Source organism: Rattus norvegicus, chromosome 7 (genome assembly GCF_036323735.1).
Source record: "Rattus norvegicus strain BN/NHsdMcwi chromosome 7, GRCr8, whole genome shotgun sequence".
Classification (NCBI taxonomy): domain Eukaryota; kingdom Metazoa; phylum Chordata; class Mammalia; order Rodentia; family Muridae; genus Rattus; species Rattus norvegicus.
Genome location: NC_086025.1, coordinates 112,422,973 through 112,437,505, shown reverse-complemented (window position 1 = coordinate 112,437,505; position 14,533 = coordinate 112,422,973). Strand labels below are relative to the sequence as shown.

Here is a 14,533-nt window from a genome sequence, read left to right as displayed (position 1 = left end):
GTTCAGAGGCCAGCTTTGCAGCTCTGCCATTTCTGAGCTGTGCCATCTGGGACAGGCCACTAACCTCTCTGAGGTCCAGCTTCCTCACTCGCTGCACACCATAAACACTCGGTGCCGCGAATATGTGGGCTACAGCAAGGCTCACAACCACTTCTTGAGCATCCCAGGGTCTGATCCTAGTACCTAGGTGGGGGATATTCTACCAGAAGTGTGTGGCTGACCGGTGTCTCTCCCCTCTGCCTTCACAATGTTGACAGAACCAAAGGAAGAGAAGTCACAGCCCATGGGAGGAAGGGGAGGGGAGGGTCTTTTACTGCTTCACTTTCCCCTTTGTAAGCTGGACCGCAGATTACTTCTGGGGCTTCCACTGCTACTGGATCCTTCCCCCATGTCCTTAAGGGGCTTCCCAGTTCAAACAAGGAGGCATCAGGCGCTGCCCGTGGCCATCCTGGGTCCTCACCTGAGGCCGTGGCTGCCGTCTCCTCAGCCAGTAGCCACTCCTTCTCCTGCTGCAGCCTCTGCAGCTCTCGCTCATGGTGCCGCTGCAGCTGCTCCATCACCTGCTGGTGTGAGGACTCCATCTCTGCCAGGCTGCGCTCACAGGCTTCCTGTGGGCCAGAGGCCAGGGAGGTCATGAGGTGGTGACCCCTGTAGGCTTGTCTGGAGCCTGGCTCATTTCCATGCTCTGAAATGCTACACCAGGATTCCATACCTGCTCCCCTCCTCCGCCCAGCTCTCCTCACTCACAGACTTCACCAGTCCCTCTTCAGCCTCAAGCCCTGCAGCTACTCTCCATTTGCAGGACTAAGTCTGGCTCCCACAGTCCCATCTCTGCCTGGCCTGGTACTGCCAAATAACCTCATAGTTAAGAAACCAGCTCTTGGGATAGTGAAAGGGCTCATCAGGTATAAGCCTGCAGTTCAATCCCCAGAGCAGGCTCAAGAACGGAAGGAGAGAAATGACTGCACGAAGCTGTCTTCGGAGTGCAACATGCATGCTCTGGCATGCGTGTGTCCGCCCACCCCCTCGATAACAACAATTTAGAAACCTCTGCCTGCGATAGGAATGCTCTCCTGGGTCACTCGCTTTCCCCCACAGACCATCTTAAACACCTCTCCTAGTTCTGCCTCTACCCTGCCTCCCCAGGTCTTGCTTCTTCAGGAACATAATAGCCTGGTGACACCATACACCTGACCCAGCTTAGGCCTGGGGTACAGACCAGGGTAGGTCACGTGGCAGGGGCTTAGTAAATGAGCTGGAACTGCTCATAGCATGCAAATGGTTTTGTAGGCCAGATAGTAAGCAGTTAGACCCATGTCTACTATGACGAATGTGGACGGGCAGCTGAGGTTATCACCGTCATCATCTTTTTGTTTGTTTTGTTTTTGAGGGAAGATTTCTCTATCTAGCCCAGGCTGTCCAGGAAACCACAGATCCCCCTGTCTCTGCCTCCTGAGTGGTGGGATTAAAGGTGTGTGCCACCACTGCCCAGCCATCACCATCTGTTTGGGAGAGGGTCTGGCTATGTAGCCAGACTGGCTTTGAACTCTCAGCATTTCTGCCTCAGCCTCCCAAGGGATTTCAGGCATCAGTGCATTTCTACCACTCTAGCCCTTGCTTGGGCAGGTTGACTCCTAGGAGCATCCCACGGATGGGGACAAGAGGGTTCCCACTGAAAGTTGGGGTATGAAATCTGAAGGTAACCGACATGCTCACCAGGAGACCCTTGATTCAGTGATGGGCTCTAAACCGCGAAGCACAATAGGAGGCTGTTGGAGGCCAGGGATGCCACGTGGACTGCTGTGGAATGAAAGCTGACTCCTGACAATACTAAGGGGTGCAAAACAGGCCACTGCCTGCCCTGGTCTAGGTATGCAGAAACACAGAAAACGCTGGAAGGCTATTGTGGCACGCAGAATAGCAGCCCTCCAAAGATATCCATATATGACCTGAGACCATCTCACTCCACGAACAAAGGAACTAGGGCTTCTGACCAGCTGGCTCTAGAAGCAGAAGTTTGTCCTAGACAGTGTGGAGGCCTGAGGGATGTTTGAGGACAGCCCAGGGGACAAGGGCAGAGAGCAACAGTGAGGGAAAGGCCTTGAAAGGAAGGAAGGGAACATGAGCTGGGAAAGCAGGCACAGCAAAGACGCGGATCCCATGAGCCCGCCTGCGGCCTACCAAAAAGTGGTGTCCAGCTCACACCCGCTCCCCAGCCCGTAAGGACTTCAGCAAGTCTGCCATCAAGTCAGCTGTTGGTGCTGACTGGTCCCCTTGGCCACAGAAAGCTGATCCAGACAAGGCAATGGTGGGAGAGGCATGCACAGGGCTGGGGTCCGTGCACGCCACCATGCACATATGGAAGTCAAAGGTTCTCCATTTCCTGGGGTGGAACTCGGGTCACCGGGCTGGGAGGCAAGTAACTTTACCCACTGAGTCATTAATGGCACTTGTGAGCTTATTTCCAACCTTTTGATTTAGATAGATTTTGCAGTGGAACCTCGAGATTTGAGCATCCGAGGTAAATGTTCTAGTACTAAAGAAAAGCCCAGGCCCATCCTGTGATCTTGTGGTTTTTTTTTTTTTTTTTTTTTTGTTTTTTGTTTTTTTTTTAAAGACCTTAGCCTCTAGCTAAGCTGGCCTTGCATGGAGGATCCTGCTACAGTTTTCCAAATGCTGGGATGATGCACGACCATACCTATAATCCCAGGACTCAAACTCTGAGGGCAGAGGCAGGTAGATCTCTGTGAATTCAAGGCCAGCCTGGTCCACAGAGAGCTAGATCCAGGACAGCCAGAACTACATGCACACACACACACACACACACACACACACACACACACCCCTGCTTAAAAAAAAAGAACAGGGGCTGGGGATTTAATTCAGTGGTAGAGCGCTTACCTAGGAAGCGCAAGGCCCTGGGTTCGGTCCCCAGCTCCGAAAAAAAGAACCAAAAAAAAAAAAAAAAAAAAAAAAGAACAAAAAGTAAATGTTCTTATGTAATTTACTTATTAATTTCTTGGTTTTTTTGAATCAGGATCTCATTACATATCTCTGGCTGCCCTGAAACTCACTAGACCAGGCTGACCTTGAACTCATGGAGATCTGCCTGCCTCTGCCTCTGTCTCCTAAGTGCTGGGATTAAAGGTATGTGCTTTCCTGCTGGGCTGTTTCTTGTATGATTAAAAAAAGGGTTGGAGGCTGAAGAGATGTCGAGAGATGGCAGAGTGGGGAGTGGGTAAACTACTTTCTGTGGCTCAGGACCTGGGTCCTGATCCCTAACAGCACAGTAGTAACCACGGTGCTACAGGGAATGAATCAGGCAGACCCCCAGCTCGCAGCGAGCTCTAGGTTCAGTGAGAGACCCTGTCTGAAAAACGTAATGTGTAGTTGGCATGGCGGTACACTTTTTTAATCCCAGTACTTGGGAGGCAGAGGTGAGTTTGAGGCCAGACTAGTCTACGTACCAAGTTGCAGGCCAGACAAGGCTACATAGTGAAACTCGGTCCCAAAAAGAAAAGAAGAGGGGATATCTAGAGAGCGTCTCAGCACCCAAGTCAGTGGCTCAACCCCTTGTTAAGTTCCAGGGGATCTGAAGCTCTTTTCTGACCTTGGTGGGTATCCACATATACAAGATATACATTCACACGCATGCTCACACATACACACACGTACACATGCTCACACATGGACATGTACACTTACACATAAATAAAAATAAAGAGGCCCGGTGTGGTGGCACATGCCTTTAATCCTAGCACTCAGGAGGCAAGGCAGGTGAGTAGTAGGGAAGCCTGGGCTACACAGAGTCTCCGTCTGTAAAAACAAACAAAACAAAAACCAAGCAACCAAAACCAAGCAAACAAAAAATAAAAAAAGTTAACTTCTGGCTTTCACCTGCATACACAGGTGAGTACACACATGCACACACATGAACATACCACATGCACAGAGAAAAAAGAAGAAAGAAACAAGTATGAGGTCACTAAAAAGGGCAGGGCCAGGAAGAAGCTGAGACACGGAAGGGCACATGAAGGAGTAGTTCCCCCTGAGACCTCCACCCACTTCTTGGGCAGCTACTCCTGAGACTTGTAGATGTAAAAGGCTGGGTCCCGATGTTCTGAGTGTGTGTGTGTGTGTGAGTGTGTGTGAGTGTGTGTGTGGGGGGGGGTCACCTGTCCTGCCGGGCCTTTGCCCCTGTCCTCTCCCTGTAGGTCACCTAGGGAGTAGAGATGAGCTGACTGTGCTCTACCATGCTGCTTCACCTGTGAGCTTCAGCCTCCACCAGAGAGGCCTCACAAGGGGGTGAGGGCAAGCCAGGTGGCAACTGCGACCTGCCTTTCTTAGTGCTCAAGATGTCCTGGGGGCTGGAGAGATGGTTCAGCGGTTAAGAGCACTGACTGCTCTTCCAGAGGTCCTGAGTTCAGTTCCCAGCAACCACATGGTGGCTCACAACCCTCTGCAATGGGATTTAATGCCTTCTTCTGGTGTGTCTGAAGACAGCTACAGTATACTTATAGCATAAAAGAATAAATAAATTAAAAAAAAATAAAGATGTCCTGACACTGGCCACCTCTCTGCTATGACATCAAGATAGAGCCCTTCTCCTATAGCTACTGCAAGTAGGCCCAGTGTTGAAGCCCCTGTTCTGAGTCCTTTAGCCCTGCAAGAGGGCCACCCACTCAGCCTGAGAGAACAGGCTGAAGAATTGCTTCCCAGTGGTCACCTCTCCAGGATCAGCTGAGTTTCCAACCACCATCTCCTGTGCCAAGGGACATGGGACTTATAAGCTTCCTCTTCTCTCTAGTGTCTGCTGTCCCGCCTTCACTGTTTCCCCGAGTCCCTCCACTTCATCTTTTAGCACCTCAGTCTCACCTGCCCCGAGCCTGTGCCAACTTACACAGATGGAGCACTGGCAGGTTTGAGGTGCCTAGTGGGGCAGAAGAGGAGCAGAATGCAAGGCTCCAGGTCTGCCTACAGCTCAACGATCACACCAAACTTCTGGGCATCCTTGGGAGCTACTGTAGTGAGTGCCTCTAAAATTTCAGCTGAGTAAAACAGGGTTTTTCTTAAATGAAGTCTAAAGCCTGCTCTAATAGAAAAGGGAACACATACAGCTGCTCTGATCCCAGAGAACCAACCCTCCCAGAGAGGATCTCCGAAGTCCACTCAGGGACCCCAGGTTGGAAACCACCCATGACAGGACCTGACAACACTGTCCCCACTTCCACCCTCCCTTAGCTCAGGTAACCCCAGGATAGCCTCCTCACCAGTCACCCAGACTTTTGCCCCTTCAGCTACCCCTTGTCCCCACAACTCAGCAACAGCTAGACCCTGCTAATGTAGCAGCCCAGCCCCAGGACTGCCAGGGCTCCCCTGCCCTCCCAGGCTCCAGTCACCAGGGTTCCAAATCTCCCTTTGACCTCGGCCAATCTATTCTCAGTCAGCCTGCCCTAGCTCCTCAAGCTTGGGCCTTGTCCTCTTCTGATCACTGCACTCCAGGAGATCCTGGTGTGTCACTGGAGAACTCTCAACATCTGCAGGAGACAAACTCCAGCTTGTTCTTGGAGGTTCCACTGTAGGCACCAGTTAGCCTGCCACCTGCCGTCGCAATGTCCCCACCCACTCGCCACTAGGAGCTCAGTCTGTGCCCCTCCTCCCATCCCAGCATTCTCTCCTCCTCTTGGCACTGGTATGTATGGTGTAGACGATCCGATTAGTCAGAACCATGACTCTGCTGCTAAGCAAACCTACTTTGGAAAACTTAAATGCATCAGCGTCAGTTATCACCTAGACAGACCATGAATCACCTAGGCAACAAGCCTCCGGACACGCCTGTGAGAAATTATTTATGGCTAGGCTCTGGCCATGTCTGTGAGGAACTGTCTCCTGAAGTTTAACTGAGGTGGAGAGACCGCCATACAGGAGAGATGTACCAACTTCCTGCCCCTGTCCCCGGGTCCCATTCTGCATGGAGGAAGAGCAGCTGGGCACCTTCATCTCTATGTCCTGGCCATGGGTGTGATGTGGCGGCTGACTCCCGTGACCATGCCATCCTACCACGGACCCTGCCTGAGCCCAAAGAAACCCTCTCTCCCTTGAGGCGCCTGTATCAGGATACTTTACCACAACACAGAAGTAAGGAAGACAGAGACGTCATGGCTGACGTCCCACCTCTGTAAAGCAAAGCATTTCTATTGTATGTGGCCTTGGTTTTGCTTATGGCTACTGCACCCAGACAGCAGGAAGCCTACACAGCAGCGCTGGTCCACCGCACGGGGAGGCTCACACCATGGAAACTGCTCCACGTCCCATCCTGAGACTCAGTTACTGCCTTCCACGTTGTCTGGAAGTGACGGGAACATGCTAGGAACGCAGATGGAGCCTCTCGCTGTATCATGTCTACAATTACTTCTGTACAGAATACACAAAGGTGAACTATTCTGACTAGAATGTTCTCGGTCTCGACAGAAAGCTGTTGTTCAGTTCCACAAAGATTTGCTTACAACGTTGATCTTGAAAAGCTACTCATTAGTATAAAAATATCAACCAATACACGTCTGAGAACTGCCCGTAACTGTTAATCAGCTGTGGCCACAAGAGTATGGAGAAATCATTAAAGCCGTCCGAGGAAATCCATTTCTGTATGGAATTCACAATAAAAGGATTGTAGACTTTATTTGTACATTATATAGTAAACAACCTTTTATAAGTTATAATAAATATGAGCACACACACACATTTTTTTTTTTCTGGTGAGCTAGTTATCCAGTTGTGAGAATCAAAATCTTCCCCAGACACAGACAAATGTCCCCAGGGGACTAAGTCATTTCCCAGGGGCAGACAAGGTTGCCCTAGAGGGAGAAAGTCACCCTCCCTCATTGAGAACTGCTGTCTCAGGCAAACTCCTAAGGGCAAACTGGAGGCTCCCAAGTCCTGTGGACATCCTTGGTGGGCAGGGAAAGCCTCTCCCTGTATTAGGAGTGACTCCCAGGACCACTGGGTCCCCACTTCCCCACAGTGATGCAAGGAAGAGGTCCAAGTGCAGACCAGTCACACGGGGACTCACACACAGGCTCTGCAGTCAGCTGGACCCATTCTTAAATCCCACCTCTGACACCTGCAGGCTGGGCAACCTCGGGCAGGTCACATACCCTCTCAGAGCTCAGTGGCCTTGTCTGTAAAATGGGCACAGTGATCATGCCCACCAGCTGTGGGGAGATTAAACAACATGATGTGTAGCAACCGCCGGGCACGAGTCTCACACACAGAGGGTTTCCCAAACACAGGTGATCTCTGACAACACAGCAACCAAAAACCTGCCCCTGGCCCACAGAGCAGTTCTTCAACCCTACCTGTGAGATGTAGCCTGGAGGGATATGGCTGTCCTCCTGGAGTCTGGGTGCATTCTGAGGAGCTTCCCCTCGGAGACGCCAAGCCTCCAGCTGGGCACGAAGAGACTGGACCTAGGACACAGGAAGCCCAGATCAATGGGTGTCCTAAAATGGGGAAGGGGGCTGGTTGGAGGAGCCCACAGCTCCATACATTACAAGCCCAGGTTCCCTGGGTTGTATAGTAACAGCTCTGGTTTGGAGAAGGGCAGCAGTCCTGAGAGGTACCAACAAAGGACTCTGTGTCTGTGTCCAAGATGGCTAGGTCAGTGACCCGGGTGAGCTTTGGCCCAGAGATGAAAAGACAAGATTGGGAAGAGCACACTGTAGTCGCAGTATCTATCAGCCCATGAAGGGAATGGGGTGACATCCCTGTGCTCACTTCCCCTGGATGAATGCTGTAGTGGGATCTAGCAGATCAGAAGCCAAGGAGGGCAAAGGGGCACCTAACCCGGCTCAGGGTGTCACAGTATCCAGCAAATGGCCTGTTCGTCACCTCTCCTCATGCCTCCTCCCTGTGGTTAAGGGCAGAAAAAGCCATACAAAACAAAGGCAATGTGCAAATCAGTCAAAGAGGCAGTGCCCTCTGAGGAGCCTGAGGTGCCAGTTGGCAAGTCAGAAAGGGGTGAGCTCCTCATCACCACAGGGCTGCAGGGCCAATGTCAGGCCATGCCCACTGACCCAGTCAGCAGCTGGGGAGAGAACCCTACCTCCTTCTCCAGGGCCTCATGGCTGTCACTTGTAGGTCCCCGACGCTCACTGTGGCCTTGGTTGAGCAAGGCAGTGAGCGGCACTCGCTTGTTCTCCCGCAGGGGCAGCTTTTCCAGTTCCTGCCACTTCTTCTCAATCTCCTCACTGAGCCTGCTCTGCTGGTCATCAGTCAGTGGGGCACCCAGGCCCCTTCGAGACCCATCACCACTGGGCGTCTCTGGGGTCCTGCTGTCCGTGGACTCGAACCACTTGCGTCTTTCCTCAGAGCGTTGTGCCAGGTCCCGCTCCAGATCCTCCTGTTTGCTTGGGCGTTCAGGAGTGGAGCGGGACAGAGTACGCACGCGCTGTGGGGAGCTTGGCGTTAATGGAGAGAGTTCCACGTAGTCCAGTGACTGCCGTGATCCATCCACCTTTCGAGGACCACCCCGGCCGATAACTTCAGAGCCCGTCCGCTGCTCCCCTATCTTCAGGGAGCTCTTCTGAGTGCCGTAGCCATGCAGTGTGTTTTCCTTATTGCATTCTGAGAGCCTAGGAATCAACAGAGCCTCGTCAGGGGATCTCTGTCCACTCAAGTCTCATACAAGCACTTGCAGAGGGGTTACTCATAAGTCAGGCCCCTGGGCAGGGGCTGGACATGGACCCCAGTGAGCAAGCAGTCCAGCCTAGAGATTGAGAACTCACGCCTCATTATTATCAGACCCTGGGAAGACCTTAGCAGATCATCTGCCAGGCTGGTCCCTCTTTTTTTTTTTTTTTTTTTTTTTTGGTTCTTTTCTTTTTGGAGCTGGGGACCGAACCCAGGGCCTTGCGCTTCCTAGGTAAGCGCTCTACCACTGAGCTAAATCCCCAGCCCCCAGGCTGGTCCCTCTTGAAGTTCTGGTCACTGTATGAGGAACACAGGACAGCAGTGTCTCATATGGCATGGATGTGGGGGCTCAGTGTGCAAAACAGGAGATCCCATCCTTTGTGCATGTGTTACGGAAGTCATAAAACAACAGTAACAGCAACAAATACACAAATAGTGAAGCGATGGCTCAGCAGTTAAGAGCGCTAGCTACTCTCGTGGAAGATTTGGGTTTGGCTCCCAGCACTTGCACGGCCATTTATGACTCGGGGGATCTTATGCCCTCTTCTGGCCTCCATGGGCACCGTACACACATGGTGCACAGACAGACATATATACAGGCAACATACACATACACACAAATACACACACACAAAAGAAACCTTAAAAATGCGTAAGGCCAGGCCCTGGGTTCAGGGGCTCAGTGTAGGCCCTGCTGACGAGGGGACACACTGAAACCTGAGTGAGCAGTGTGTATGTTGTTGAGATGTCGAGTAAGTGACAGCAGCAGCTTGGCTGTGTTCACTGTCATTCAGCTCTACCTATGTTTCCCAGCATCCCCTGAAGCAATGTGATCACGTGACCACATTACTAGGGGGCGGGTAGAAGCAACTCCCTCTAAAGGGCCTTCTCTCTGCAGTTCAGCTGTGCCTTCTGACCTGAGGACCAAGCTGCTGTGCTGAACACCAGTCCTGTACCGCACACTTCTGGGCCAGTCTTGCAGAGCACTCTAGCCTACACCAGAACGGCCCAACAGTGCAATTCTGCAGAATTCACCAACGGCCCTGGGCACATGCCTACACAGCTCGAACATGACAAGTGAGGAGCCTGAGGTGTAGATGGAAAGGCCTTTGCCCTCTGGCTGAATAATCAGGGTCTAGTCAGGCTTGGGGACTCATGCTTGCATCCCCCTTAACCGAGGCAACTAGAGGCAGCTGTGTGACGAGGCCGAGCTAGCAGAAGAGCCTCTCAAGCCTTCTCTCTAAGTCACTAGGACCCCATCCAGCTGTTAGAATATAGGAGGACGGAATAATGAGACAGCAGGTAAAATCCTCATTCTCAGAGGATCTCTGAATGGCCAAGGACGTGTGTTCTCTTTCCACAGTTTGTTACTAGATTAACTGAGCCCCAGAAGGTACAGTCACAGGGCCTTCAGGTGAGTGCACAGAACCCCACTCAGGGACACAACATCTTCATCCCCCACCGGGGTCCCAGTCCAGCCCAATACATACTTGGTGACATCTGGGGCTGAAGTTGGACGCACAGTCTTCCTGAGAGCCTCAATCCAGTTCCGCCGGATGCCCGAGGTCATGGCCGACAAGGTATATACAGCATCCTTGGTCTGTAAGGACACCTTACGTGTAACTCGACACATGGCCAGCCCTGGGTTCTCTCCCCTTGGGGAGGTAGCCCTTCCTTCCCAGGAGGGTGTATGGGGTTGAGTGAGTGGAGGGTATGACAGACACCCTCTGCCTGTCTGTGGAAAGTGCCTCCCTAGGTATGTTAAGTATGGGCATCAGAACTGCTGACTGGCAGAGGGTAGTCTGAGAGTAAATGAGCAAGTGAGTCAGGTCACTGCCTGCCCAGGGCCTCGGGTTACACCCTCCGCCTCCCAGATCTACATGCAGCCTCACATGGATCTGGAAGCCATAGTTGCGCTGGACTGCATATTCTGTGACGTCCGTGCAGGATCGCAGGTCGATCTCCCCATCCAGCTCATCGGCCTAAAGCAAGAAAATCCACGATGGGTTCCCACTGCTCGAACACCAACCACAGCTGCCAGCCCTCCCAGGGGCCCGCCCACCCAGGCACCTCACCTCCTCAGCCGTGGAGTCTCTGTAATATTTGAGGCTTGAATCTGTCAGCACAAACCAATGCTTTTTCCACTGTGAAAGAGGAGACAGTGAGGAAAGGTTCTGGGAAGCCTGTGTGTGCTTGTCCATCCTTTAACCTTGTTCCTACAGCTGAGGGATGTGAAGGGCAGATCAGATCTGAAGCCAAGCAGACAGAGGCTATGAAATGGACTGCCCCTCCTCAGTAACTAGGCCTTCTGTGCTCCAGCGTGCAGCCTTTCTCTGCTCGCTGGCACCCCCACACTACTGTTTTTGTAGTTTTTTGAGACATGGTTGCATGTAGCTTGGGCTGGCTTTCAGCTTGTGATGGAACAAGGATGACCAGGTACAGGTATGTCAATGCACATAGAGCATGTGGATGGGTATATGTGCATGTGTATCAGAGCATGTGGATGGTATATGTATGTCAGTGCACACGTGTGTCAGAGCATGTTGGTGGGTACATGTATGTAAGTGCACATGTATGTCATGTGGAAGGGTACATGTCAGCAGTGTGCATATGGGTCAGAGGACAACTCTGTGGAGACTGTTCTTGTTCCGTCACCTTTACTCTTCCCAGATTCCAGGAATTAACTCAGGTCACCAAGTTTGCCATGGTAAGTGCTTTAGCGGCTAAACTGTCTTGCTGCCTCAACCCTGAACTTTTCTGATCGTCTGGCCTTCACCCTTCTGGGCACTAGAATTACAGGTATGTGCCATCATGCCTGGATTATGTGATGCTGGGGGTCGAGGCCACTGTTTGCCTGGGAGGCAACCATTCTATTAACTGAAGTATTCGCAGCCCATTCCAGACCTCTCAGGACGCCAAAGCTCAGCATAGCACGTGCCTTCCTCCAGTGCAGATGAGGGAAGGGACAGGGCTTTGTGAGGTTAAATGCCTACAGGGGCAGTGACTAAGTGGGGTCAGACCTCTGCAAGTCTTTCTCCACAGGCCCGTTGGACTGATACAGGGTCAAGGACAAAGGCCTCTCAGAAGGACTAGAAAGAGGTCTGAGGCAGGCCACTGAGTGCCGCCTCCTGGTCTGTGCTGTGGGGTGTGGGGAGGTTCTAGTGTGAGAATACACTGGTTAACCCCTCACATTTGTGATTCTGCAGTTTGAGTCTCTGCAGTGCCTCCCTCAGGCTGGGGAGCCACACGGGCGGCTGAGCCTGGCATCCCCTGTGTATCTCAGACCCCATCTGGCCACTTTACTGGGATTCCAGCTGAGATCAGCCCTCTTCCAAGATCAGTGTCTTCCAGTGAAACCTCCTGGGGCTCCCCCAATAGCACCAACCCTGTCTAGGCTGTTTCCTATTTTTATTCCTCAGGGACATGATATGGTTTCTAGCATTTGAGGGTGATGTTTTCTACTTCTTCCCAGGCATCTCCCCTGAGAAACAGGCTTTAGCACCAAACACCCAGAGTGTGAGTGCTGCCTTGCCATGTGCAAGGGTCACCTCTCCCCAACCTTCAGTGTTCTGACTGTATACTGGGGTTGGCAAGAAGTCCCCCGATGTTGGGTCGTGTTGGAGGTTATCTGTCCCCCATGTGTCTCTCACGGCATGTAGCACAGGAGCCTGAGGACAGTTCAAAGACACCAGCCACTTAGAACAATCTTGCTCCTGGAGTGGACTAAGGTACCACTTGGGAACTCAACTGTCTCTGCAAAGTGAGGTGGGTTCTATGAAAAATGGTTTCTTAGAGGTCTAGGCCTACTCTGTCACTAATTGCAACAGAAGCTGGTGGAGCTCTGAGGGCCCAAGGTACCAGGTTCTAGGCCTGGGCTGCCCAGGGTATCACTCAGCCAGAAAGAGAGCTCATTCTTGTGGACCTGACTCCCATCTGTGCATGAGGGGCTGGGCTGGCTGCCCTCCCAAGGCCCTTCCAGTTTGGACATTCCAAAACCCAATGTTAGAGCATGAATAACGGCCAGTTCTGGGTGGGGCCTATAATCCTTCTGCCCTCCGGGGACTTTGGGTAGGGAGGCCAGAGAGGGGTCACTGGCAGGGCGCCAGGCCTTGTGTGAGCCTGGAGAGCAGCCACTAAGGGATGGCGAGCAGGCAGGAGGGACAGAAGGCTGCTGGCTGCGGGGACTAAAGCGCGTGGGCAGGAAACACAATGCGATTCCCCTTGGCTCTGAGCCCTGCCCGGCATGCAGGCCACATGCAGATCTGAGCCACAGGCGCATGCAGGCAGAGTAGGCAGAGAGCCAGTGCAGCTCCCAGCCGTCGGCCTGCCTGGCAGCTGAAAGAGCAGGGCTAGTGGACAGCACGGCCCCAGCTATTTCCACGGACAGCCACAGCAGACTAGAAAGATGGACGGTGAAGAACTGAGCTTATCAACCCAGACAACAGGGGCTTCTGGCTCCTCAACGCAGTGACCTCCGTGACTCTGTTCTCCATCACACCCATGTCACAGATCTGGTGACGGAGGCTGTGGTTCCACCGACAGGTCTGGCCTGTGTTCCGTGCCCTACTCTGTACTGTCTGGAAGTTGGTACAATTCAGGCTTCACAGAAAAGACCCTCAGATTCCTAGCCAGTGTTGTCCTGAGGAAGGAGAGCCAAGACACTGCTGGTGAGAGCTAAAGATGGGATCTGGAGCGTGCAGGGTACAGAAGCTCTACCCTGTGACTTACACACTAGGACTATGAGGAAGCCTAAAGCTAGCAACCGGTCCCTCCTGAGTACTCACTAGGACCAGAGATTTGACTCCATTAGGGTTGTCACTGGCCCTCACAATGAACCTCTTTGCCCAGCCCAAGAGCCGTTCCACAGAAGCCCTGCATCAGCCCAGCCAACCTCTCCCATCCAGCTTCCTACCTCTCCAGGCTCATCCAAGATCGACATCCATCCCTTCTTGAAGTTGAGCAGATCGGGCTGTGGGTGGATCAGAAGGCAAACGGTCAGACTTAGTAAGAAAGCCAACTGTGCTGCTACAAGGAAACGTGACAGTCATCTTGCCCTAGTCCTGTGACACTGAGGTCCTGGGAGACCAATGGAGAGAGCAAAGAACCCAGAGAACTTAACTTCCCCTCCTAAACCAAGCAGAACCAAGCAGACTCCCAGCCACTGAGATAGCCTTGGACCTTTCCCCAGCATCTCCTGAGAGCCAAGAGGTGGAGCTGAGTGGCTAACACCCATCCCAGATGTCCAAGCTCCCTGGCCCCACCCAAGATGGGGGGCCAACAAAAGGAACTTTGCCTATAAAGAGAGCCCTGGGGAATCCAGAGGGTAGCCCCGAGAAACAGCCTAGCCAATGTCCGAGTCCTCTTCGATAAGATCTAGGTGGGCCATGCAGAGCACAACCTAATGCTTTATCCGAGCCGCTACTCCTGCCCTTCCCTCATCTCCTAGACACCCTGAAAGGTTGAGCCAGGCCCAGACTGAGGTCAGATACTCTAGGGCCTCTTTCCCCTATGTCTCCTTAGACAGGCCATAGCACCTCAATCCTGGCAAGCCCTACCTGGCAGGTCCTACCCAGGGTGGCATAGCCCTGAAGTCTGGGAGCCCCCAGCTGCAGCTTGTTCCACAGGCACAGGGAGGCTGTGAGCTGGATGTCTCTGCCTGGGTCTACATGTGGGTGCGCATCCTGGCATTTCCCTGACCTGCTCATCTGGAATGTATCATCCACCAGATCCTCTCTGACCACTGGGGCCCTCTCCTATCTAGGTCCCCTGTCCTTCAGTAGCCTCAGCTTCTGCCCACTGGCAGGGAGAACAACAGGGCAGACCAAACAGGCTGGCGGGGAGGAGG

At 52.7% G+C, this 14,533-nt stretch overlaps 1 protein-coding gene across 8 annotated transcripts in view; it reads right to left on the bottom strand.

Moving 5' to 3' along the window:
• The window catches only part of Triobp (TRIO and F-actin binding protein), a 65,760-nt gene that overhangs the window by 14,625 nt on the left and 36,602 nt on the right, over positions 1-14,533 (bottom strand). For 6 of the 8 annotated variants that reach the window (XM_039079579.2, XM_017594983.2, XM_039079581.1 and 3 more), the window contains 7 exons: positions 13,601-13,657; positions 10,764-10,832; positions 10,581-10,670; positions 10,179-10,288; positions 8,102-8,630; positions 7,356-7,466; positions 461-608 (listed from right to left, as the gene is read on the bottom strand). In XM_039079579.2, the coding sequence (XP_038935507.1) occupies positions 461-608; positions 7,356-7,466; positions 8,102-8,630; positions 10,179-10,288; positions 10,581-10,670; positions 10,764-10,832; positions 13,601-13,657 (1,114 nt within the window). Of the gene's footprint in view, positions 1-460; positions 609-2,411; positions 7,212-7,355; positions 7,467-8,101; positions 8,631-10,178; positions 10,289-10,580; positions 10,671-10,763; positions 10,833-13,600; positions 13,658-14,533 lie in introns of those variants that run through there. The other 2 variants (XM_039079582.2, XM_063263920.1) reach the window with 1 other exon arrangement.